We start from the raw sequence: 26,570 nt of genomic DNA, 5'->3' as shown, positions 1-26,570 counted from the left end.
ACCTGTGGAGCTCCCGCTGCTGCTCTCCACTATGTGCATCTTCTCAGATGTTGGAGTTTGGGCTTTGGCTCGGATGAGTTAATTTGCTGCACATCTGTGTCTTTCCCTTGCAGGCACATCGTGGCCCATCCAGGAGACAACCAAGCATGTCTGCTTCGCCCCCCCCCCCACTTATCCTCTGCGAGTGTCATTCAGATCCAGCCCATGAAGCAATATCTCAAGGTAGTCAGCATCTCCGCCCCACCCCTGGGAGCGCAGAATGAGGGCTGCTCAAAATGCGTTGGCTACCGAGGGACAGTGGCACTTTTTCCAGTTTAATAAAACATGTTGAAAAACAACAAACTTCTGTGTTTGCATGCCTGATTGACATTGCCATTAGCCCCTCTCTCAACTCCCTGTCTCACATGTCTGCTCACACATCCCCACAAATGTATTGGCACCCCATCCAGCCTCCCTGCCCCCTTCCTCCCCTCAATGTAACTTCAGGCAGAGGGGTGGGAATTGAACTGTTGCCCATAAATGCCCGCAGGGGGTCGGGGGAAGCACTGAGGACTTTCATTCTCTGATAGACTGAGCTGCTGGCATCTGATAAGCCAGGAAGATGGTCGCTGCAGGTGGAAAGCTGCTGCCAGGGGGTCGGGGATGTGTTTGCAGAAGCAGGGATGGACTTGGCGTGGGAGGGATCTGTCCGTTCACTCTGGGGTGGCATCTCTTCAGTACTGGGGCATGACTGTCAAGGCCCGGCCCCCATTCTCACTTTGTAGAGATGCAGTAATGTGTTCAAGTTATGCAGCAGCAAGTCTGAGCGCGCTTTCCATTCCCCTCATTTCCAAATGGCCTCCCAGCCTCCCACGTGGTTCCCAATGGGTGTCCCTGTCACTCATTGACGCCCTTGCCTCCCCCACACCTGCTTCTTTGGAACCTGGGGACTACTTAGGGTTGCCAGTCTCCAGGTGGTAGCTGGAGATCTCCCAGAATTACAACTGCTCTCCAGGCAACAGAGGTCAGCTCCCTACTATCTGGCCCTACTTTTCAGGGAGGGAGAACCTTTTTCTTTTGGTGGTGGCAGTGGCAGTGGGTATTTGCAGGCACAGCAAGCTGCAGCCACCAGCCTGGCCCCCACACCTTCCCCTCCCACTGGTGGCTGCGCCGCTGGTTGCCCCTCATCTAAATGTCAGGGGAGGGGTGTGGCCATTGGCTGGTGTAAGCGGGGTTGTGGCCACTGCATCTCGCCTTGCTACGCTCGGGCGCCAGCAGGACTATCCTGCAAAAGTCCATAGGGAGCCGTGCAGTGATGCTCCATTTACACCGGTGCACGAGCGACGATGCTGCCTGGGGGGTTAGGATTGGGCTGACCGAAGCAGATATAACTTGCAACTTACCTTCTAAATTGTAGCTAACTCCTAGTGAAAGTTTTGGCACTGTCAAAAGTGTCCCAAGCATAATATAAAACCATTGCAACGCCATCTGTATAGCAAAAAAAAAGGTACATTTACAATTATGTATGTAAAGCCAGTTCCCAACATTCCACTCCTCCCAATGCTTCACCACATTTTAGAATTGCCAAGGAACAAATGTAGCTATCCAGGTAAGAACAGCAGGCTTTTCTGGTTCTCAGTGGCTCTCCTGAAATTCCAAGAAGGCTGCAATCTACAACACTGTTTAGAAGGGACCTTATTTATAAGAAGGTTTAGACTGTCTTATAAATAAGAAGAAAACATTGGTGGCAAATAAAATACAACATGCTAAAACATTTTTAACCAGTGTACATATTGCACAATCCCAACTCTGATCAATTAGGACAGGGTAGCCAACCATCAGATGACAAAACAAAACTGAAGGGGCACAGCCCCTTCCCCATCTGGCAGGAGGCCGGTCAGGTGGTTCATCTGTGTCAATCACCATAAGCCTGATGGAACATCTCCATTGGGTGGTTCATCTGCCTCAAACACCATAAGCCTAAGGAACATCTCCATCTTACAGGCCTGGCAGAATGATAACCGGTTCTGCTGGGCCCAGAGACAGAGAATTCCACCAAGTTGGTGCTAGGGCCAAAGGAGTTTTGGCCCTGGCCGAGGCAAGGCAAACCTCCTTGGGGCTGGGGATCACCAGTAGATGTTTATCTGCTGAGTGGAGCACCCTCTGGGGAGTATAGAGTGAAAAGCAGTCCCACAGTTATGCCAGTCCCAGTCCACTAAAGGCCTTGAAGGTAAAACCAAAACCATGAACCTGATCCAGAACTCCACTGGCAGCCAACACAGCTGGCTCAAGATAGGTGTTATATGTGACTGGAGTGAAGTCCTGGTCAAAACATGTGCCGCTGCATTTTGAACCAGTTGTAACCTCCAGAGCAGGCCCAAGGCCAGCCCAGCTTAGAGTGAATTACAGTAATCCAGCGTGGAGGTTTTTCCTGTTCCAGACACTGTAGGCAGAGAACAAAATTAGCTTCCACCCTAGTTATTTCCCTAAAGCTGTGCCTTTATTTTCCCCATTAGAAGTGAATAATTGTACTTCATTTCAAAGGGGGAAAGTCAGGTTCTGTGTTTAGGGATAATATTGCACTTGGATAGGGTTGCCAGCCTCCAGGTGGTGGCTGGAGATCTCTCGTAATTACAACTGATCTCCAGGTGACAGAGATCAGTTCCCCTTGAGAAAATGGCTACCTTGGAAGGTGGACTCTATAGCATTATACCATTCTGAGGCCCCTCCCCAAACCCTGCCCTCTCCAGGCTTCCCCCTCCCCCCCAAATCTCCAGGAATTTCCCAACCTGGACTTGGCAATCCTACACTAGGATTAAAACTAGCTCAGCAATAGCACTCTAGACAAAGCGATGTGATAACTGCAAACTTCCCCTCTTGAAGTGCATAGTTGTGATGGAAAGGCATTGTGTTTCTAAAACTGTTGCCTCTGGATTTACCTAAAACTAGAAGCTGGATTTATGAGGGAGAAGGAAGGTTAATTTTTTTGTTTTGAGAAAAAAGAATGCAGAGACAGGGCTGAAACCTTCTATCCCTTGCCTTCCATTCTCCTGCCCATCAACAAATGCCCATATTTCTAAAATATGAACTGTAGTTGATTTTATATTTGTATCTTATATTAATAGTTAAGCATTTTAAAATTCCTGCTCAAACTTATATCCTGAATGCTATTTTATATATATCTTTTCTATATCTGTTTTACTGCTGATTTTCTTTAAAACTTTTTTTGCTAACCACTTCAATCAAATTCTGAAGTGCCAACATGCAAAGATCACATATAGGATAATTCTTAATGGCTATTGGTTTCAGTATCAAAATTATCAAGCCATATAACAAGTGGTGGCCTATTTTTGTTTCTGACCTGTCCTAATTGTATGGGAAACCAGTTTGGTCAAGTTCAAGGAAAATAAATGGAGAAATGACGCCATTTGTCTTTGTTTTGAACAATGGTGACTGCCTTTGTCAAATTGCCAAGATCCATCACAGGGCTCTACAAAGATACTCCAGGTGATCTTTGCATTCAGATGAATACATACAAAAATACTTGATTGTAATAGGTCCCCCACTTTGCTTGGTTCCCTAACCTCCTGAAGTGAACTGGGCGCCAGAAATTGTACCCCAATTCCCACTCACTTACTCCCCTGGCATCCCTGTATTCACAACGGTATTGAATACAGGAGGTGAAATCACCAGAAGAGTGCAACAAAAATGTCTCTTGGGAAGCTGTCCTAAAAAGTACTACTTATCAAACTCTTTACAACTTATTTCTTTTCATATCTGTGTCCTGCAACATCTACAAATATCTATTTATATAGAACATAGGATAAAATATGATGGTGGAAAGTGCCCTCAAGTCTAAATTGACTTAGCGACCCCGGTGGGGTTTTCAAGGCAAGAGCCTAACTGAAGAGGTTTGCCATTGCCTGCGTCTGCAACACTGGTCTTCTCTGGAGGTCTCCCATCCAATTACTAACCAAGGCCAACCCTGCTTAGCTTCTGACAAGATCAGGCTCACCTGAGCTATCCAGATCAGAGCAGGGTAAAATCTAGACTTTGGTTTAAGAGTGTGGCTTTGGAATAGAAATTCTGTTTTTAATACAGAATATAACTATCACACACACATTGCTAAGTTATACTGTGGAGATTTTTTGTACAGAGCTCTGAGTGAGCAAAATATAGAAAATATTTTATACATTTACAATGCCTCTGTCAAATCTTTTGCCACAAGCCCCTCATTTACATTGTCTGCCCTCATATTGCTTGTCTCCCTCAGCTTAAAGTATGGCTGCTCTAAAACTGATGAAAAGAAGAACTGCTTCATTGTCTTTGCTTTATCCTTTCTCACCTGTCTTTCTCCTTGGCTTCACCAGGCATTCACTGAGCCATTTTGTCCACTTCCACAAGAGCCCGTTTAACAGTTTCTTGCTGTAGGTTCCAAAGGATGGCAGTTGGGAGATTCTAGCTGTCACCTCAGAGAGACTAATATCGGACTTCACAACTGACCGAGCTCTAAGAATGGCTGTTGCTTGTCATATGAAAATCATGTGGCAGTACTATATTATAATGGAAAGTTCCTATGTCATGTTCCCCTAACTGCAAATGGTGGCAGGGGAGGGCAAGTAGCAGCCCTAATATGTAAACTACACAGAAGATTCAGCCTTCCATGGGAGTTCCTTAAATTGAATTTATCTTTTACTGGGTTTTGGTGGATTTACGACCACTGAAAGATGCCCCCCATTCCACTCCTATAATAAATGAAGCAGGCCTGCAAAAACTGAAGATCATAAGGCTAAAACATCTATAGTTGCCTCACATCACTTTGAAACTGGGTATAATTTTTTTTTAATGGTATTTTCTTATTTTGTTTTGTGTACTAGATCTGCTGGGCTTTTTCTGTGTAGAATGAAAATTATTGAGATATATTTGTGATATATTTATATTTATCATAATTGTAGTTGTTTTGGTCTTTTGTATCTATCTATATGTAAACCCTGTGCACTTCTAGCAGTTAAGCAGGGGTTAAAATGCAGTAAAATGCAAGAATTCCCATTCTCTAAATTTTTCAAGTTTCTAGGAAAGAAAGGAGGGCTTTTTGAGGCCTTGTGGACCACAAGTAATTTAAAGGTGCTTCTTCTTTTTTGTTTCTTCCTCTCCTTTTGAAGCAGAGTTCACTTGGGAGGTCCCTAACCCTTGCAGAAGTTCCTCACACCACACCCACATGCTATGTGGAGACATGAATTTTTATCTCAGTGGTAGAGGCCATAAAGAAAACAGTTGGCTTCCTCCACTAGAAACTGCTCAGCTAGCCAGCCTAACAAGTTCACAACCCTACAGAGCTTTCAGCTACAACAACAACAAAAAGCCTTGAGATGGTTCACATGTCCAAGAAAGCTTCCAACCAGCAAAGAGATGGAGCAAATGGGACAGGGCCTGCGTTCTTCGCTACAGGAAGGGAAAGAGGCCATACAAGGGGAAAAGAGCTATCCATTTATAGCTGTAATGGACACTGTTTTCCTCTTCTCCTTTATTTATGATTAGGATTATCTGTGCTGGGTTGGGAAATTCCTGGAGATCTGGGGTGAAGCTGAGGAGGGCAGAGCTCAGGAAGGGGATAGACCTCAGCAGGTTATAATGCCATAGCAGCCATTTTCTCCAAGAGAACTAATCTCTATAACCTATTTATTATGACTCTTCTCATGTTGAATTTTCTGAGAAAACTCTAGAAGCTAGTTGTGGGGGATGTAGGGTTGCCGGGTCCCCTCACCTTCCAGATGGGAGACCTGGCACTTATCTTTCAGTAGACTTCATGTGCATGCACTTTGCATGCATACTCACAGGCTATGTGATAGGGTTGCCAGCTCCAAGTTGGGAGATTCCTGGGGATCTGGGGGATGAAACCTGGAGAAACCTGGTTTCATCCCCCAGTGGGGTTTGGGTAGGGATCATTCAGACTTATTTATTGAAGGAGCTAAAGGAACGGTAGAATCTGAAATATTTTTGCTGGTGTTTATGCATCAGTGTATAGTCAGGAGGAATTCTTTATGAATTCAACTAAGATCTTGGATAGCTTTATAAAAGGATACACAGAGAAATTATGTGGGTAAAGCTCAAATAGAAAACATTATTTTTACTGCCAGATAAAATGGCATTTACATAATTTCAGCAAGAACCAGAACATACTAACAAACAACTGGAAAAATAAAAATAAATGTTTGGCATCAGTTTTAAGTCTGATCTGTAATAAACAGGCATAAGCAGGAGGGTGAACTTGACGGAAATACTTCTCATCCTCCTAGTGGAGCCTAAGCATGAGGAACTGTAGTGGGATGGGTCCACTTTATTAAGATTCAGGACATCCTGGCTGAGTTTGTAAGCCCATTATCATGATATACTGGATTAATTTTATTTCTTAAAAATGTTTTTCATGATTTATGAGATGGGATTGTGTGTGTGAATGCATATACTGGTCCCAGAGGATCTCTGACTGGCATGTAACATAGATCCTTTGCATCCCCCTAGGGTTGCCATCCCCGCTCTCACCCTCCATCTCCTGCCCCCACTTACGTGGCCGGGGAGGGGGGTGCAAAAGGCAGGGGAATGTGTCTCCCAGGGAATGCTTCTTAGTGATGAGGCACACAAGACCATGCTACAGTAGGCCAATTCAGCCCAAATCAGACAGTTGCGGAGCCAGGGAATGTTCCTCCATTCCACAGTGGCCAAATTTGGCCCAAATCGGGCTGAATCAGGCTGCCGCAAAGCCTGGGAGCACTCCTTTTGGGACGAATTTGGCCTACTGCGGCACATGGGAGCATTCCCCGGACATCACAAGGCCCGCAGGATGACATTACTTCACAGAAGTGATGGGTTGCCAGCCTCCAGGTAGTAGCTGGAGAGCTCCTGGAATTACAACTGGTCTCCAGGCCACAGAGATCAGTTCACCTGGAGAAAATGGCTACTTTGGGTGGTGGAGTCTATGGAATTATATCCATTATTGTTATTTTGTTGTTCTTCTTGCTGTTGTTAAATTAGGGTATGAATATTACTTTCTTTAGGACTTTTTCTTTAATTATTCTTTCTTTAGCTTTAAGTGATAATGTTCAGAGGCATGTGGTACCTTGCCATGCAGTTTGATTCTTGATGAGGAGACTGCCTCAGAATCTGAGGACCATTAGTGTAGTTCCTGGATTGTAGAAATCTAATACTATATTCTCCAGCAAGTAATCCCTAAACTTAAACATTTAATTATGCTGGCACTGATTCACTGAAGTCGCTGGGATTGTGCCAACTATAAATGGTAGATTAGTCTGAAAGAGTGACTGACCCAAGGTCACTGAACGGGTGAAGGAGGGATTTGAACTTGGGTCTTCCTGCTGCTAGTATTACACTCTCATCAGTATACCAGCAATATGTTAGATGAGCTGGTGGATGATTGGCATGGCCGACTTTCCAAAGCCATCGATGTTATTGCCCCCTGCCGTCCTCTCCGAGCCCAAAAACGGGTAGCTCCTCGGTTCACTGAGGAGCTTCGCCAGATGAAGCGGTCTCTGAGACTAGAGCGAGTGTGGAGGCAGGGGTGCAATAAAGAGGCAAGAACATCTTATAGGACGTTTATGAAAGCCTATAAGGTGGCAGTGAAAGCAGCAAAGAGGGATTTCTTTGCTGCTTCCATTGCATCTGCTAGCTCATGCCCGGCTCAATTATTTCAAACAGTTCGGTCCTTGGTCTCCCTCTCTCAGGGAGACCACCAAATTCTTAATTCGACTATTGGCTGCGAGGCTTTTATGAGCTATTTTGCAGGAAAAATCTTGTCCCTTCGCTATGGCCTGTCGCCCACTGTTGATGCAGGAGACCCCTTGGCCATCTTCTGGGTCTGTATTAGATCATTTCAGGCTGCTCTCCTAGGACGAAGTTGACAGGATCCTGCAGGGGATGAGGCCAACCACCTGTCCTCTGGACCCCTGCCCATCTTGGCTGGTGAAGGCCAGCTCGGAGGGGCTACGGGACCATTTGGAGGCCATTGTTAATATCTCCCTGAGCTCTGGGTTTTTTCCAGGAGAGTTAAAGGAGGCGGTGGTGCAGCCCTCCTGAAAAAAACGTCTTTGGGCCCCACTGATCCGTCTAGTTACCACCCAGTGTTGAACCTCCCATTCCTAGGCAAGGTGACTGAGTGGGCAGTGGTGGTACAACTGCAGGAATTCCTGAATGATGCTGTAGTCCTGGACCCATTCCAATCCGGCTTCTGTCCTGGCCATGGGACGGATATGGCCTTGGTTGCCCTAACAGATGACCTTCGCAGGCATCTGGATCGAGGCAGGTTGGCGCTGCTTGTGTTACTCGATCTCACAGCAGCGTTTGACACAGTCGACTATGATTTGTTGGCCAGCTGCCTCGCCGATATGGGGATTAGGGGGACAGCCTTACAGTGGCTGGTCTCCTTTCTCCAGGGTCAGGGACAGAGGGTGGCGCTCTGGGGAGATCTTTGGTGTGCGGGGTTCCACAAAGGGCGATACTCTCCCCAATGTTCTTTAACATCTACATGTGCCCCCTCACCCAGTTGGTGCAGAGGTTTGGGCTGGGCTGTCATCAATACGCGGATGACACCCAGCTTTTTCTGTTGATGGATGGACGGCCAGACACGACCCTGGACAATCTGGCCAGAGCTCTGGAGGCTGTGACGGCATGGTTGAAACAGAGCAGGCTGAAACTGAACCCGGTGAAGATGGAGATCCTGCAGCTGGGATGGGGGTTGCCAGATGTTGGGATCCAGCTCCCTTCCCTGGATGGGACACCACTGGCAACTTTGCCAGTGGCGAAGAGTCTGGGCGTGCTCCTGGATGCCTCCCTGTAGATGAAGGCTCAGGTCACGGTGGTTGCCAAGTCTGCATTTTTCCATCTCCATCATCAGGCAACTTGCCCCTTACCTGACGCCCCAGGACCTGGCTACAGTGACCCATGCAACGGTCACCTCCAGGCTAGATTACTGTAACTCACTCTACGCTGGGCTACCCCTGGGCCTGATCCGGAAACTACAACTGATCTAGAATGTGGCGGTGCGGGTCCTGACCGGTATATCCTACCAGTCACATATCACACCTGTCCTGCGCCAGCAGCACTGGCTTCCAGTTGAATTCCAAATCAGGTTCAAGGTGTTGGTTCTTACCTTTAAAGCCCTGAGCGGGTTGGGACCAACATATCTTCGGGACCACCTCTCCCTGTATGTTCCCCAGAAACCACTTCGATCAGTGGATAAATGTTTACTGGTGGTCCCCGGCCCTAAGGAAGCCCACCTCACTTCATCCAGGGCCAGGGCCTTTTCAGTCCTGGCCCCAGCCTGGTAGAACGCTCTGTCAATGGAGACCCGGGCCCAAAGGGACATATTATCATTCCGCCGGGCCTGTAAGACAGAGCTGTTCCACCAGGCATTCAGTGGTTGAGGGGGGCGGTGCCATGTTGGCCTCCCACCTTTGGGGTGGGGGGGTTCACCCCACCATTGCACCTTAATGTATTTGGTTAATTTATTTTATTATTGTTTATTGTATGTTGATTTTAGAATTATTGTTTTTATTGATTTTAACTGTTGTTCACCACCCAGAGCCCCTGAGGATAGGCAGTTTATAAATCAAAATAATAAACAAAATACCTGTCAGGGTCACAGCCCCTGCCATACTCTGGGGGTTTGGGAGTCACTGGTGTGCTGCCGGCCTGATCCTCTTTGGGGGTTCTTTAGGCGTATTATTAGAATCTTTGACATACTTTGGGAGAAACTCTGGAATGCACAGAAGGCCGTTATCAATGTTACCAGGACAGTTATCTCTGTTGCCTAGGAGACAAAGAGGATCCAACTTTGTTTACTGTTCTTTTTCTTTCTGCAGCTTATTAGGAATGAATGTAGAGCTTAGTTTCAGGGGGTATAGCGTGGGCAGTAGTAAAGTGGATAGTGCCTGAAGGGGTGGGTAGTGCCTGAAGAACTTAAGGCTTAACAGAGGGAGGGAACAGCCATTCCTATCAAGAAAGTCTTTCTGTACTGAACTTTTGAATTATTAAAAGCTTTAACTCATGCATCTTTGGACTCATGCAGTGAAGTTACTTGAGATCTAAGCTGGCAGTCTCTGACAATACCACGTTAGCACTCAACTAAACAGCCCCCTACTTACCAGTTATTAATATAAAAAATTAATAATTATATGAATGATCAACCATATGACTGTGCATCAAAGTCCATTAGACTCTAGTAATTATTGTCGTAGGCAATCTGAAAGAGAAAGTAGAATATTTTGGTTTGGAACTGATTACTGGTGTTCCAGCTGTAATTAAAATGACCCCTGCCATGGAACAGAAAGGCAGGTGTGATCTAGAAATTACCACTATGAAACAAGTTGAATGATCACACAGCTGACCATGTTTCAGAACATATTAGGGTAATATATATGTTAAGGATGATCTGGTTACCTGGATCTGCACTACAGTAACATCAAGACTAGACTACTGTAATGCTGTCTACATAGGGCTCCCCTCTAAATCAATGCAGAGGTTCCTCTTGGTGCAGAACTCTGCAGCTCAACTATTATTAGCATCCAGATGGAGCATGCACATTACTCTCAGTCTGCAATCACTCCATTGGTTGCCCATCAGTTACTGAGCTCAGTTTAAGATACTGGCTGTCACGTACAAAGGCCTTTATGGCCTGGGTCATATCTATGGGACCACCTCTCCCACTATGCTCCATTTTGACATCTTTGCTCAAATCCAAAACTCTGTGGGTACCACCCTGCAAAAGTCAACAATTTCCTGTACATGTTGTAGCCCCCACCTTATGGAACAGCCTACCTGTTGAGATTAGAAAGGTTCCCACCGCCCTGGTTTTCCACAAACTATGAAAAACTGAATTATTTAAGAGGTCCTTTTGCACAGAAAATAGGGCTATGCTGTAACAAAATGGTTCAGAACAAAGCTTGAGGTAAATGCTTAGTGACTGTAGACTATACCATTGCATATAGTTTGTACTGTCTGTTGCTGAAAATAGATTCTTCACATGTAATTTTGCATAATTCAGTGTGTCATGTTAATACTTATGCTTTGCTTCACCAATGTTTTTGATCCCTGGTTGGTTCCATATTTCTACAAGTCAAATTATATTGCATTTTCTATGGGAAGTCCCTCCCTGTGGATTGTATTGAATCCCTGTGAGAAATGTGGGATATAAATAATGTAAATTAATATTGCTATTCTCTCTACAGACGCTCTGTGGCAGCAAAGAACTACTTTTTTTTCTTCCCAAGATTTTACACATTTCAAAAGAAGAGTCCTTCACATGGCTAGCTAGTATAATTGAGAGGGAGGTTAATTTGATCTCATGTATTATTTAGTTTAGTTTGGTTTAGTTTATCTTATTTGGTGTTTAACCCGCCATCCCCACAAGCGGACTCAGGATGGGGTACAACAATCATAAAATACAATTAAATAGCAAATTTTACAATAAAATACAGCAATTAAAATCGTATATACACAAAAACCTCAGACATTCCTGCCCCCAGCACATGAAGAGGAGGGAGACAGACAGACAAGATGTAATCGAATACTGGAGACCAGTGGGAGGCTCGATGATGGTCCTGACGCGGGCCTCAACCGTATGCCTGGTGGAACATCTCCATCTTGCAGGCCCGCTGAAATGATACAAGATCTCGGCGGACTCAGGTGTCTTCAGACAGAGTTCCGCCAGGTTGGAGCCAGGACTGAAAAGGCCCTGGCCCTGGTCAAGGCCAAACAAGCCTCCCTAGGACTAAGGATCATCAGTAAGTTCTTACCCACTGAATGAAGTGCTCTCTGGGGCACATACGGGGAGAGATGGTCCCTCAGGTATGCCAGTCCCAGTCCATTTAGGCCTTTAAATGTTAAGATCAACACCTTGAAACAGATCCGGAATTCCACGGGGAGCCAGTGAAACTGCTGTAAAATTGGTGTAATATGTGTCCTGTATGGAACACCCATCAGGACACGAGCAGCAGCATTCTGGACCTGCTGTAGTTTCCGGGTCAGACCCAAGGGAAGCTCTGTGTAGAGTGAGTTACAGTAGTCTAGTCTGGAGGTGACTGTTGCATGGATCACTGTCATTAGGTCCTGAGCTGAGGGGGCAAGTTGCCTGGCTTGCCGCAGATGGAAAAAAGCAGTCCGGGCAACAGACATGACTTGGGCCTCCATAGACAGGGTGGAATCCAAGATCACGCCAAGATTCCTAACTGATGAGACGGGCACCAACGGGAGAAGGGAAACTGATTCAATGGAGCATATTTTTTTCAATTGTCCACATCATAGGAAAATTTGATTAGAAACTATTAGTCCACTAACAGAAAGGTTCCCCGGTAGATCGAACAAAATTACTTGACTACCTCGTCTGACGGTAATCATCAGACAACACGCCAGGTAGCGAGGTCTATAAGTACTGTATGTCCAGAGTCTGGGGCCCAGCCCCTGGACTTGCCAGAAGAAGGGGATGGGAGGCAGCTGGGGGACTGCTACCCAGACACTCCAATGGACACTCAGGACCAGATCAGGCCGACAACAGAAGGAGAAAGAGAGACGCCACAGTCTCAGGAGGGTAGAGCAGCACCCAAGCCCCAGAGAGTCAGGCGGAGCAGGTGGAAGCCAGCTAGCCCCACCCTCTGGAGGAAGACCCAAAGGTCAGGCCAGGAGAGTGAGGACCACCAGGGAGGAAACAGCCCCAAGGGAGAAGGCTCAGAAAGCAAGAGCAGTCATCCAGCCAGCAATCTTATTGGCAGGGAAGGAAAACCAGTAGCAGACAGCTCAGGACCATGCCCCAGCCTCCAGGCAAACTAGAGGGGATTAGCCAGGACCAGGAAAAGCTGGGATCAAAGCCATCCCAGGTGTGGTGACTTGAGGCAATCAACAGGGAAAGCTTGGCAGCTGGCCAGGAAAGCACAGCTCTGGCTAATCAAGGCAGCCAACAGAGAAAACTCAGATGTAGCTGCCTGAGACATCGAAGGCTGTGGCTAGAGTGCAGGGGAGGGCATGGCTGACAGGTGGAGCTGGGAAAAGGGGAAAAGATATAAGGAGAATCCACCCACAGGGCATGGTGGGTTGTTGTGTAGGAGGGTGGTGGAGTTGAGGAGAGAGAGGGAACAAGAGAAGCTGAGAGGAGGAAGAGGACGGAAGATGAAGGAGAGAAAGGGACAGGTGTCTGGGGGCTGCAGGTGAGGAGGGAAGGCAGCCAGAACTCTGTCAAGTGGAGCAGGCCTGCGAGGGGAATGAGAGGGAGAGAGGGTGATGTAGGACCCCCCCCCCGTCCACAGAGCAGGAACCTGCATATTCCCTGATGGCATCCCCATCTCAAGGTCAGGTGGGCCAGTACCCCACAGGGTGATGCCCAAGACAGAACCTGATACCGTAAAATGCATATGGCAGTCTGAACGTGCTCTAACTGTAAATAATTAACCTATGGCATGTTTTACTTCTACTTTTATATCTGTATATCTATTTATTGCCTTCTCTTATGTTTAATTCCATTTGAACTTTTAAACCGTTTTAATGTCCTGCTTATGCTTGTCGCAGACTGTAATCAATAAACTTGGTAACTTGGTAAACTTCATCTGCGAAACAGACTTTCTCCCTTCTTGTCAGTCTATCAAATCACCCACTCTCATAATGGCTGTCTGGGCTGGACTGAGTTTATTCACTCTCATTCCACTGCCAATTACCTTGCAGTTTCGCAATGTCATCCTAAACAAGATCTGATCCTGTCCCTTTAGTCCAGCACTGGTTTTGGAAGCTGGTGTTATCAAATATATCTGCTAAACAACAAGCACCCCAGGTGTGGACACTCACCAGAAGATTCTTTACTGACAGTGCAATCCTAAACTGAGTTACCCAAATCTAAGCCCATTGATTTCAGTGGGCTTAGACTGGAGTAACTCTGTTTAGGATTGCACTGAAAGTCTAGTGTTTCTTCCAATCCTTGTAAATCTAAAGCAACCCCCCTCCCAACCCTGTTTTATTAGGCAGCTACACATCCAAGTTAAACAGGAGGTTTCAAGTGTCCTGTAGAACTGCATGAGGATTTAGGATTATTCTTCAGGCAGGTGTGTAGGTGACATCACTGTTAACACTTGGCAGCAAACTTGATGGGTAATTCCTTTCACACCCTTTTAAAACAAAGCACTGGCACCAGACCTTGTATGTTGCGTAACAAGTGGAGATTCTAGAGTACTGACTCAGAACACCTTATGTCGTCAACAGGAAGTTCAGAAGCGCAAAAACTTTCCCTTCTCAGCTACAGTGAATAAAAGGGTAGCCACAACTGAGTCAACACACACACACACACCCCTCTAAGATTAGGCCTAATCCTGTAAATTGAGGAAGCAGAATGAGCAGCTCTGATTCTGTGATTTTTTTTTTCTTGCATGATAATTCTGGGCCCATTGTTGCGAGAGCAAGGTGCCAATGCAGATGAAATATACATCCCTTTCTCTGAATTTAATCTTTATCTTAATAATAAGCACTTCGTATTGTTAACTTGCTGCAGCTAAGCAAACAAGCCAATTATGCCACAATAATTTGTTCCTCGTTAAGGTGCAACAAGGTTCTTTGATGTCTAAACAACTCATACAATCTAGTCAACAAAGCATTCATAATCTTCTCTTACACACCCTCACATTCTAGGAAGGCTCACCTCTCCACACATCTTATCAAACTTTTTATCATCTTCATTTATCCAGTCATGCAACTCATATATTACACACTAGAAAGAGGGAACGAGGAAGGCGTTCTGAACTCCACGCTTTAGATATATATATTTTTGCTGTATGGCAATTTGAAAAAAAGAGATTGGAATTTCTCTTTCCAGAACAGTACAGTTACATCACAGAAATGCTGTCTGCACTAGTTCCTGATGTTTTCAGTCCATGCAGCACAGAATATATGAAAACAAATTTGCATCAGTGTATGATAAACAAATGCGTATACAGTCAATATATAGCGTTGACACCTTTCCTCCTGGAAAAATATGGGCAGTCCAACCATTAATTGCTGTGGTGGGAAAGCAGGTCAAAATTCAAGAGGTTTGTTACAATCAATAATGGATACCCAGTAACACTGTTTAATTTTAGTTATATATGGGTACTTTGGTCACATCATGAGAAGACAAGATTCTGTGGAAAAGTCAATAATGCTAGGAAAGGCAGAAGGTAGTAGGAAAAGAGGAAGACCTAAAACAAGATGGCTTGACTCAATAAAAGAAGCGACATCCTCCAGTTTGCAGGATCTGAGCAAGTCTGTTAATGATAGGACGTTTTGGAGGTCTTTCCTTCATAAGGTCGCTATAGGTCAGAGGCAACGGCATATAAAAAACACAGACACACATGGGTGCTATTCTACATAGTATTTTTCTTTCTTAAAAGTGGGGAATGACAATACAGGACGCATTATATTTCTTTAAAAAAACCAACCATCAGGGTTTTTTTTAAAGTGTAGATGAGTTTGATTTATACTACCTGCCCAAACCCTTTGTTACAAACACATTTTTTAAAGCAGATGCTTTTGAAGTTGTTTGGACACTTTAGTCCCATCTTCTCAGAAATATGAACTAATTCTGTCAATAATAAGCCTTCTGCATATGAAAGAGCTGCTGAAATATTATGTGAATAGGCAGTAATCCTAAAACAGTAATAGGATGTGCAAAACGCTGAATGACCCAAATACTCGTGATCCCTACAAGTAACAGCTCTTAAGTAGAAACAACGATGTGTCCCGGAAACACCCAGCAGGAGGATACACACTAGGTAAAATCCCTTTGTAGCTGCATACCACAGCAGTTTTACAGCAAAGAGATCCTCTTTGTTAAATGCTTCTAATCTGATGAGAAAAGACTATGGATCCATGGAAATCAAATGCTTTCATGGAGTATCTCTAAAGCACATTTCAGATGTCATTTACAACATTTTTGTGCAGACTATCCTGGTTTGTAGGGCTTATCACAGTGATGGCCAAATCTGAGTCTCTCTTTAGAACCATTGCAGCCATATAGGCTATACTTGAGGCTGGTCCTGGGCAAGGAATGCACAACACACTCAACTTCGATGAAATTGGCCACAATTTTATTGATTATAGCCATTGGAGCATTGGCACAAAAGAGGCATAGATCCATGGCATTGAATGACCTGTCTGCCATTTGATGGCATGCATTTCATGGCAGGCGCTGTAGCCCTGGCTGTGTGTGACCCTTTTGGTACCTGCTGCCCAGGGTGAAGCCCGCAACAGCGAGCAACAGCATGTAGTCTTTGGCTTCCCCCCAGATCCCTTAAGGAGACCATGAAAGGGGGGGATGAGCTGCCCAGCCAGCATGACTTACCCCATGAATCTGGCCCAATGCCCCTAAACAGCCGAAAGCACCAAGTTGTGACAGGCATTCCCAGCAGTAGCTGGCACCTAGGAAGGAAGGGAGGAAAACCATCTGCCTGCCTCCTCCACTACCAAAGAATGCTGTTGAGGACTATGTAAGGCTGCTGACCTGAAGTCAAGCTCCTTGTACACTTCTCCTTACTCCACTCTCACAGACTCCATAACCTCAGCTGCAGGCATGCAGCCAGCTGTCCCCCCAGCTTCACCTTCTGGTGAAGCCCACAGGTAAGTCAGCAAGCCATGTTATAGCACTTTATCCTTGGAGTGATTCTACCACTAGACTACAGGGGGAAGATGCAACAACACCGTACTAGAGAGGCAGGCAGAACATGGGTCCTGTGTTGCTACAGCCAGGCCTGTGTAACCTCATGTTCAATTTCAGGAGTGACACATCACCAGTATGGCTAATTTTAGTCCCTGTATTTTTCTTACTGGTCGGACCCATTTACTTGAGTGGACAGAATGAAGTTTAATATGTTTTACAGGAAGGAAAGGCATCTGAACCAACTGGAAATCCAGGATTAGCTGCTGTTATTATCTTCTGTGGGACAGAATATGTACATAAAATACTTTAAAAATGAACTACCTCTCCTTGTTATCCTCTTAATGCCTCTCCTTGTTACCTTCTCTAACCCTATCTGTCTCTCCATGTATTCTTAACTCCCCATTTCCCCCTCCCCCTTTCTTTTCTCTTGCTTCTCTCTCTTGGACCACACACACCTTACAGGTGGGATCCACTTGGACGAGCTGAGGATACATATGTCTAGTTTTAACAAGGCTTCCACTAGGAATTGTTTGAATTCCTTGTTGATTTCTTATGTCCCCTTTTGCTGGGGTTGCATTCCTAGATTCTTATGATTTATTAGCTTTTAGTATATTCCATGCCCTGACCTGGATTGCCCACGTAAGCCCAGTTTTTGGAAACTAAGCAAGGTTGGCCTGGGTTAGTAATTGGATGGGAGACCTCCAACAAAGACCAGGGTTGCAGAGCCAGAAAATGGCAAACCACATCTGCTAGTCTCTTGCCTTGAAAACCCCAGCAGGGGTCACCATAAGTTAGCCGTGACTTGACAGCACTTTCCAACACCAGTATATTCCACAGTCTTGGTGCATCTTACTGTCTTCTTCTAATGGTAGCTTAGATCCCACCCATGGTAACTACAGGAAATAATCTAGAACAAGGGGGAAATCTGACACTCATTTTTAGCGACCTTATGCTTCCACAAGTATACATGGCACTTAGCAAGACCAACTTCAGAGGTTCCGCTTCAGCACTGAAACCCAACTTCATTTCATTAGAGGCTCTATGTCTATGAAACAGCATCTATGTTAAATTTTGGCTAGTTCGCCAATTCAATTTGGCAACAACTTCTTAATGACAAAACACCTTTTTTTGTATATCTGAATAAAGACAACCTTGGTTCAGATGGGTGAAGCAGAACTAGGGCGGTGGAACAAAGACTCTGAGAAGGCACGCTATGTAATCTGAAAATACAGACACTTTAAATGCATCCACCTATATTACAATAAATATTCTCAAGCATTCCTCAAAATTATTTTTTAAAAAAACTTTATTTGAACTGAGATGGTCTAAACAGATACCAACTCCCCCTCTTCAGCCTGCCTGACCTGTCTCGTTCATCATGAACTGAAATCTTTTAAGGCATCTATGAAACAATTTTAGGAACAAGGCAGTAGTTATGATAGGGCTTTCAACTGACAAAAAAGAAAATCTTCATTGAAAGCCCTTTTGCATCATTTTTGTGCAGTTTTCAGAGAACATTAATTTAGTTTTTCTACAATGAGCATAAATATACAAAGTTCTATATGTAAATCCTTTCCAAAAATAAAACCACAGTATTTAGTCTGCTTTTCATTGAAGCAGGCAAGGCTGGAATTCCCCCCACCCTTTGTCTTATTTATATTTCTTGCCAGTGTTACTTTCTTCCCTTATTTTGTCAGAAATGGCATTCTACAAAGTTTATGCAGTTGTCCGTTGTCCTTGTTCTCCTGTTTAGTTCTCGTTCATTTCTCAAGAAGGTGCAGCAGTCTCCATGGGCCCAGTCCGTATCATTACGAAGAGAAATACTGCCCAACAAGCATCATACTGGACAGACATTATGCCATTTAATGACAATCTTTTCCGGGTTAGCAATTGTGTCTCTCCACTGATCCACAGCTTCACTGCTGGTGCTGTCACTGCTTAGGCAGACCTGCAGGGAAAGAAAAATGCAAGGACTCGAAACAAAGCTCATACTGAGAACCTTCTTCAAGATTTGTCTTCATCACTTACATAAACAGCGTCTTTTCCTTCTTCAAGACGATCTTGACAAAACAGCTGCCTGAACATCTGGAATATCTAGAACCAGGGCTACTAGCAACTGAGTGAGAGTTACTGCCACCTAGGGAAAAGTCAGCTTCCAGTGTGGCAGGATTCTGCTCCACAGCATGGAGGGTAGGAGGCTATTTCTCCTAATCTTGCCAGCTTTGTCCAGGTCCACTAGGAGAAGCAGCCAGAACAGTTAAGAAGGGTGGGGAGAACATCAGTGCTCCCTGCCGCAATCGGAACGAATCCTATGATTTTAATTGTTAAACAGTTTAACTTCAGACTCTCGTGAGACCAGATATTGCTGAAAGGTGGCCTATAATAATACATCCAACAACCAGTGAATGCCAACGCTGGCACTATCCAAAAGAGGTTCTAAATTGGATCTTGCTACTGCTCACTATTAGACATTGTCTAGTTTTGTTTTTAAATAGACAAGTTGCCTTATTTGCTATTTAAAACACTCAAAGAAAAATATAAAATAACTAATAAGATGTGTTTATTTGAAAAGTTATTCAAATATATAGCCCACATGGAACTCAAGGACTACTTCTGTCCGAGAGTACAAGGGCTCTTTTATTTAATATATGCTTTATATATGTTTTTTAAAAAACCTGTATCCACATAGACTCAAACAAGTGAGAGGCCTGCAAAGGGGGTGGGGGTGGGGATTACGTTCTTAATTCCTTTTCTCCATCTTGCTTGTCCTCTTTGCCACCATGGCAGTGCCTGCCACCTCTCTCCTTTTCTTCCTTCCCTTTTCTCCCATCCACCCAATTACCACTTTCTAGCCTGCCCCCCCCCCCGTCAGCTTTCCCACCTCCTGGCAGCCATTCCCCCTTTTCTTCTCTCTAGAGTTCCCAGATGCCCGCTGGTGGTGGGCAAACTCCTGGGGGTTTACCTTCTTGCCTGCCGATCCACTAGCGATCAGCAGGAGGTGGCAAACCTCCTGGAAGTCACCCGCCACTGGGAGGCACCCCAGGAACATGCATAGAGCGCGTGCTGCTGGGAGGCATGACAACGTCATTTCCAGGAATGATGTTGTCGCACCAGCCATGCGAGCAATCCCACACTTGATTTGGTGCCAATTTTGGGCCGAATCGGCCCCACACAGAGCATGGGAGCATTCGTGCAGTTGGCACAATGACGTCACTCCCGGAAGTGACGTCATCGCACATGTGCAGGGAGTATGTGTGCACTGTGCACACACACAAGGAAGAACACACAAGCAGCATGAGGTAAGTGCCAGATCCCCGTCCCACCGTGAGGGGAGGGGGACTTGACAACCCTACTTCTCTCTCACCCACTTACCTACCCTTTTCTGTTTCTCTCCTGGCAGCCACCACCACCAGCACCCACTCGTTTGCTCACCATTTTTGTTCCCCTCAGAGATGAAAAAGAAGAAAAGACAGACAGATGGATGGATTGATTGATTTAGGAGGAATGTTTTATCCTAGGACAGGGTTCCGCAACATGGTGCCGACCTGTTCTTTCAATGGCATACACTGAGCTTTTCAGGAAGTAGGCAGGCCATTTTAAGACAGTGTCGTTATTAGCTGACTTTGTTCAAAAGAGTGGGTTTTCTATGCAACAGCAACCGCAGGCACTGGAGGATCAGGAAGGCTGTTAAACATCTGCAGGGCTCATTTCAAGGGGGAATGTGCAGGAACGCAGTTCTGGCAGTTCCCCAAAGAGGTCACATGTCAGGTGGCCCCGCCCACCTGACTCTCGGCCATTTTGGGCCCATTTCAGCCTGGATTGGGGCCAAAAGAGCCTGGATCGGGCCTCTGACAAGTGGTGGATCATTCTCCCACTCAGCAGCAGCCCAATCCTGACCATTTTGGGCCCCTTTTCGGCCATTTTCAGCCCCTTTTTGCCATTTTGGGCCCAATTTTGGCCCTGAATGGCCAGGATTGGGTCCAAAACAGCCAGAATAGGTGATGTCAGGGGGTGTAGCATACGCAAATCAGTTATGCTAATGACACACTTCTGGTGATGTCAAGGGGCGTGGCATATGCTAATGAGTTATGCTAATGAGTTCCTCCCGGTCTTTTTCTATGAAATGACCCCTGAACATCTGGGCTTTCTTTAGTCAGTATGTAGATCCATACCCCCTTCAGTGTTTTGTTCTTTTTATTCCCTTTCCTCTTTCTTTCTTCTTCCCCTTTATTCCTCTTCTGCAATTTTTTTTTTGCAAAACAAGGAGGGAAGTATCATGTTTGACTCCACCTCCTGTGGCAGCCATTTTGAGTTTGGCTCCATTTCCTCTGGCAACCATTCTGAGGTGGTGCTCGTACCACCTCCTCTCAAAATTTCAAAGGTATCTGCACAGTCAAAGAGGTTGGAAAACCTTGTTCCAGGATTATTTTTTCATGAAAAAAGTCTGAGGGGTTTCTGGTAATTGTACATCTCTAGTTCCCCTCCCACAACTTCAGATTTATCTTGCATTCCTCCAACATTTTAGCTTTTTAGTCCCCAGAACTGACACTAATTGAGGCCTAGAATCCTTAGCAAAGTTGGCAACTGTGATCTCACAGTGTAATCTTGTGAGAACTCTGATACTCTTTTCTCAATTGTTTTTTAAAAATTCTAGGATTCCAGATTTCTTTTAAAAAAACAACCACAATATATATTTTTAAAAAAAACATTTCATATTTTTCTGCAAACCTGAGGATTCCTCCAGGCTTGTTGAGAAATACTGCCTATCTGCTAACTCAAAGCTTCAGTAAGTTTCCAAAGGTTTCTCTTCTGTGGCCTGACTAGGCCCAAAAGACTGAACCAAAGTTTTAAAAAGCCAAGAAATGGATTAGCAAAGGCCAGTTTCTTGATACTGTCAATATGAGCATGTATAAAATGACGCTTTATGATCTTTAGAACATTCATCCACTGCTTTAGAGTTTGGTGTATTAAAAAAGGTTATATACTTAATACAAATATTCAGCCTCTATCTGAGCTCTCATGAGTCTTAACCTTCACACTGCTTGGATTCTGCCTCAGTAGATTTTGTGGCTTTTGTACTACGTAAAACATTAATCACCTTTAACTTAGAAAGTGAATTATGCACAGCACTAGAAAGACTGTTGTACAGGGATGGGTTACGTATTTGCTGCAGAAGCCCAAAAAAGGACTGACATGTTAAAAATATAGGGCACCTGTCAACCAATAGCAAACACTTTTGAATTCTACAGGGGAAAAATAATCAAGCTTGTAGTTAAATAAAACTGTGGTGACTGTGCCCTTTTGGGGGGTGAAAAGTTTTCATGGTTTTGAGCATACTCTAAGAGACACCAAGGGGCTGCATCTTCCAGTGCTAAGATCTGCTGCGAAAAAAATGGCCTCAAAATTCAGCTTAATCTAATTAAGTTTATGGCGCTCTGGAGACATGTGTGAACCCATGAAACAGTCAGGTCACTGATCCAACTAACTCATTACTGTTATCTGTTAACAGTGAAGAAATGTCTTTCCCAGCCCATGCTGCCAAAGATCTTTTAACTGGAGATACAGGGACTGAACCTGAGATCTTTTTCATGCAAAGATTTTTCTCAACTACTGAGCTTTTGCTCTTCTCTTTAAAAGCATATACTTTAAAACACTTTAAAAGCAGAACACTTTAAAAGCATATATCTATGGCTACTTCCACAAAGAGCTTTTGTTCTGCATTCTCTTCCAAACTGCAAACTATAGGGTTTGAGGGTATTTTTTTCCTTCTACATGATATTGTTATGCAATTGTCCACCTTCTGGGTTTCCCTCTGCTTTGTTCAGTGTTTTCCCAAAACTTCTTTTGGTACCATCTCTTTTGGAAAGATGACAATCAAAATGAGTTTGGGAAAGGTATGGATGGGAAGGTGCAGATTTCCACATATCTCCAAACACATCTGACACCATCCCTCCTCTCCACTGCCAGAGTGCTTTTGCCTGCTTTAAAAAAAATGGTAGTAGGTGTATCATATAGCAACATTACACTATAGCAATACACCTACTGCAATGGGGAGGGAACTGCAGGCACAAAGGAATACCATTGAGAATCCTCCCACCTCAACAATATAGATCCTCTGTTGCTGTTGCAAGTATCTCTATTTGCAGTGGCAGTGAGAATAATCTATAGTGTTGCTAAAAATACTCATTGAGTATTTTTAGAAGGTAAGGAGGACCATGGAAAACTAAGATTAATGTATTTGTAACACACAGTCTTCATTCATCTCACATAAACAGATCAAACACTTTCCCCCTATTCATTTCAAAGCAGATTGGTATATTAAGAGTACAATCAGACTGTTACCATAGTAGATGTAATAAACATTTGACATCAAAATCAGGAGTCACTGTTTTATTAGGTGAGTGCACAATCCACAGGAAGTATTTTTTTTCTTACCCTGCATAGTTGGATAAGACTGCCAATCAGGAAGCAATACTTTGAAATACAATTTTATCCAACTTCCCTGGAAGCAGATGCAAGATAACCTGACATTTCCTTGTTCATAATTGTAATGACAGCACTGTTAAGTAATATATCACTTTGTTGCAGATAAACTTCTTTTTAAAAAAATCAGAGATCTTCATCAGTCAATACCCGGCTTTTTATTTTTGAAAATTTAAGTTGGCCATCTCTGTCAGTCTGTTATTTTAGGGAACAATTATCAAGCTCGAGGCAACACTTATCAAGGTCTGAGAAGGTCCCCAATACAGCCACTGCACTCCAACCACACTCCAAACAAATGACTGAACCATCTTCTGGCTTAAGAAACTATTAACGTGAGTAAGACAATGGAGCTGATTCATCAATGCAATAGCATAGGCCATTCTGTCCTCTAAACAGTACCAGAAAGGTCAAACAGTGCGCTAACTATGGGAGAATGAGAGGCAGGATATGGGAAACTAAACCTGTAAGTGAGCTAATCTGGGCACAAAGAATGTTTGAGCTGGCAGAACTGCTACAGCAGATGAAAGGATGAAGAGAGCTGTGGTTCTCGAAAGCTTATGCTACAATAAGGTTAGTCTTAAAAGATGCTACTGGACTCTACTACTTTGAAACTACAGACTAACATGGCTAACTCCTCTGGATAACTGGCTGAAGGTTATTTAGGGAGCTTCATTTGTTTATGGATTTTCTTAGTCCTAACCCAAAACTTAAACCATTTTACCACACTTGCTTTCACATTCTAAAAAGCAGATGCAGAGGAGTAGCCGTGTTAGTCTGTAATAGCAAAATCAAAAAGAGTTCAGTAGCACCTTTAAGACTAACCAACTTTATTGTAGCATAAGCTTTCGAGAATCACAGTTCTCTTCGTCAGATGCATGGAGGGCAAGAAGAAACTGGTCAGATAGTATTAACGGTGCTACTGGACTCTTTTTGACATTCTAAAAAGGAGCTAATTAGCATTAGCCAAAACTCAGAAGGCATTTCAGAAAATTCTTATTATTTTCCTAAATGTTACATAAACAGTAGGCATTCCTTTTGCTAAAAAAAAGCACAACCAAAGTTGAGCTGTAACCTAACAAAGTTTATTTTTGAGTTCATGCTAGTTTCCAGTTGTAGAAAGCGGGGCGGGAGGAGGGGGAAGAGAACAACCAACCTGTCCCAGGAAGTGTTTTCTTCTCACTGAGCTCCTGCTGTATAGTTTGATGAGAACGTTAATCCCGTGTTCGTTCTGGCTCACTGGAAAAATCATCGTTTCACCCCATTTTACTTGACTATTGGTAGACTTCAGTAGGCGGGTCTTCTTTTTGTCAACTAGCCCTTCAGTGCTAAACATTGCAGCCTTCACAAAAAAATCTATTACAGAAGACAGACATGGACGCAGTATTTTAAACGCAAAATGAAACCTGGGGAATTTAAAAATCAAGTGGAAAAACATGCTTATCATCTGAACCAGCCCAACAGCAAATATCTTTGGTATGATGGGCAAAAGGAAAAGATGTAGAGGAACTTTGTATTGCAAGGCCCCTAGTGGGGTGAGGAGAAGGCATCTTTGCGCATCCCTCTCAGTGGAAACAAGCCTTCCCCCCAAGTCAGGCAAGAGGGGTGACTATCAACACACTGGTGTGTTTAAGTGTAACTTTTAATCACTCCAAAGGAGCAAATTAAAGTGATAGAGTTACCACTAGAAAAGGGTATGCACTTGTCTTAGCAGTCAGAGTTTTCCTAAAAGCAGCAACATTTCCTGTCTCCAATAATTTTGCTTTTATAGCAGAAAGCCATTTACTTGGTCCCACAGAACTTAATGGGTGTCACTGAAAACTGAGCCTGCTCCTTTATTCATATCCTTTCATCTACATAGAATTGCCCTTGTCTACAGTTTTTGGATTCCTAGGGTCATTATTAAAAATATACATAAAGTGAGAATGGGAGGGGTTGTATCAACAGTTACTTATTGCTTTTCTTATTACTCACACCTTCATGAGTTCGAACAGCACTGGGCAGAGAATTACCCCATTTAGAGCAGTGTGTGTATAATGTTCTGAAATGTCAGTACTCATCTTACTGGCATTAAAAAAGAGCAGCCATGGTAACCCAAACCAAATAAAACATAATTAGTAGGACATCTACTAAAACTTACTTTGGCCAGAGGAATTAGCCTCCAACTAGCACTCCACAGATTAGGCCATGTGGAATGTTGAGAATGTGTGAACTACTGAAGAACTACAGGAGGGCCAATTCCAGACGGCCCTCCACACCCTGAAACGTCACGCGTCGTCGCACGGAAAACGCGAAATATCGCATTTTCTTGCGCGACATCGCACAAAACTCACATGAGAAAACGCGATTATTTCGCGTTTTCCGCGCGACAACGCGCAACGTTTCAGGGTGGGGAGAGCCGTCTGGAATCGGCTAAGGTCAACTCTACCAGTCACAAATTACTCCAGAAGAACAAAGTACAAAAGATCTGTAAAGGCTTACTTGAAGATAACGGTGTGGATGAGCTTGGGAGATTCTGGGCTTCAAGAATTTGCAACTGGATCCGGCTATTTACAGGTTGAAAACAGGTGCCTATTTTCAGTTCTGCAGAACACACCTACAGGAACAAGACATGTTTCATTTGCATCTCTACCAAGTTTCACAAAGCACATACAGAAGAGTTTGCTATATAGGTGCTAAGAGATCAAATTTTATCCATGACTTTCAATTATAGCCCTGTTAAATTCACAAGTTACAATGTATAATCTACGTATAATCCATTTGATTTTTCTTTATACATATGCTGAGTAATTCTCATGTTACAGTCAGTGCATGAACAGCTGAACGTGTGAATAATTTGTTTATTTAATCAGAGGAGTTAGCCATGTTAGTCTGAAGTAGCAAAACAGAGTCCAGTAGCACCTTTAAGACTTTATTGTAGTGTAAGCTTTCAGGAACCGCAACTCTGATGAAGGGAGCCATGGTTCTCGAAAGCTTATGCTACAATAAAGTTGATTAGTCTTAAAGATGCGAACAGACTCTTTATTATTTTGTTTATTTAAAACACTTCTATGCAACCTTTCTATCCAAATGGAGTCCCCAGGGTGGTGAACACCAAAATACTAAAACATTTCAGCATTAATACATTTAAGACATTAAAAAATGTAAAGCCCACATTTATCCAGGTACTGGCTCCCAGTTGTATTTGTGAAGTGAACATACACTTGCTGTTTCTTACAGACAACTGCATGCAGGTACATGCTGGCCACACATATGTTCACTATAACATGTAAACAGAGCTAACGATACACTGAATGTAGACCAAGGACCAGGGCCACCCAACATATTTATGGGGCCTGGTGTGATGTTGCAGTCTTGTCATACTCCCCTACAATGGATGCAAGAATTCCTCCCTTTGCACCACCAAACATGACTTGTTTTCACATTCTCCTGCTAT

The 26,570-nt window shown here is 44.1% G+C and overlaps 1 protein-coding gene across 6 annotated transcripts in view; it reads right to left on the bottom strand.

The window, feature by feature from the left end:
- Positions 1-17,936: 17,936 nt before the first annotated feature.
- TC2N (tandem C2 domains, nuclear) overlaps positions 17,937-26,570 on the bottom strand; it is a 54,501-nt gene continuing 45,867 nt past the window's right edge. For 4 of the 6 annotated variants that reach the window (XM_054970929.1, XM_054970931.1, XM_054970933.1 and 1 more), the window contains 3 exons: positions 25,616-25,730; positions 24,291-24,490; positions 17,938-18,602 (listed from right to left, as the gene is read on the bottom strand). In XM_054970929.1, the coding sequence (XP_054826904.1) occupies positions 18,492-18,602; positions 24,291-24,490; positions 25,616-25,730 (426 nt within the window). In that variant the 3' untranslated portion in view covers positions 17,938-18,491. Of the gene's footprint in view, positions 18,603-24,290; positions 24,491-25,615; positions 25,731-26,570 lie in introns of all 6 variants that reach the window. The other 2 variants (XM_054970934.1, XM_054970935.1) reach the window with 1 other exon arrangement.

Source organism: Eublepharis macularius, chromosome 2 (genome assembly GCF_028583425.1).
Source record: "Eublepharis macularius isolate TG4126 chromosome 2, MPM_Emac_v1.0, whole genome shotgun sequence".
NCBI lineage: Eukaryota > Metazoa > Chordata > Lepidosauria > Squamata > Eublepharidae > Eublepharis > Eublepharis macularius.
This window is presented reverse-complemented; position numbering and strand designations above follow the sequence as displayed.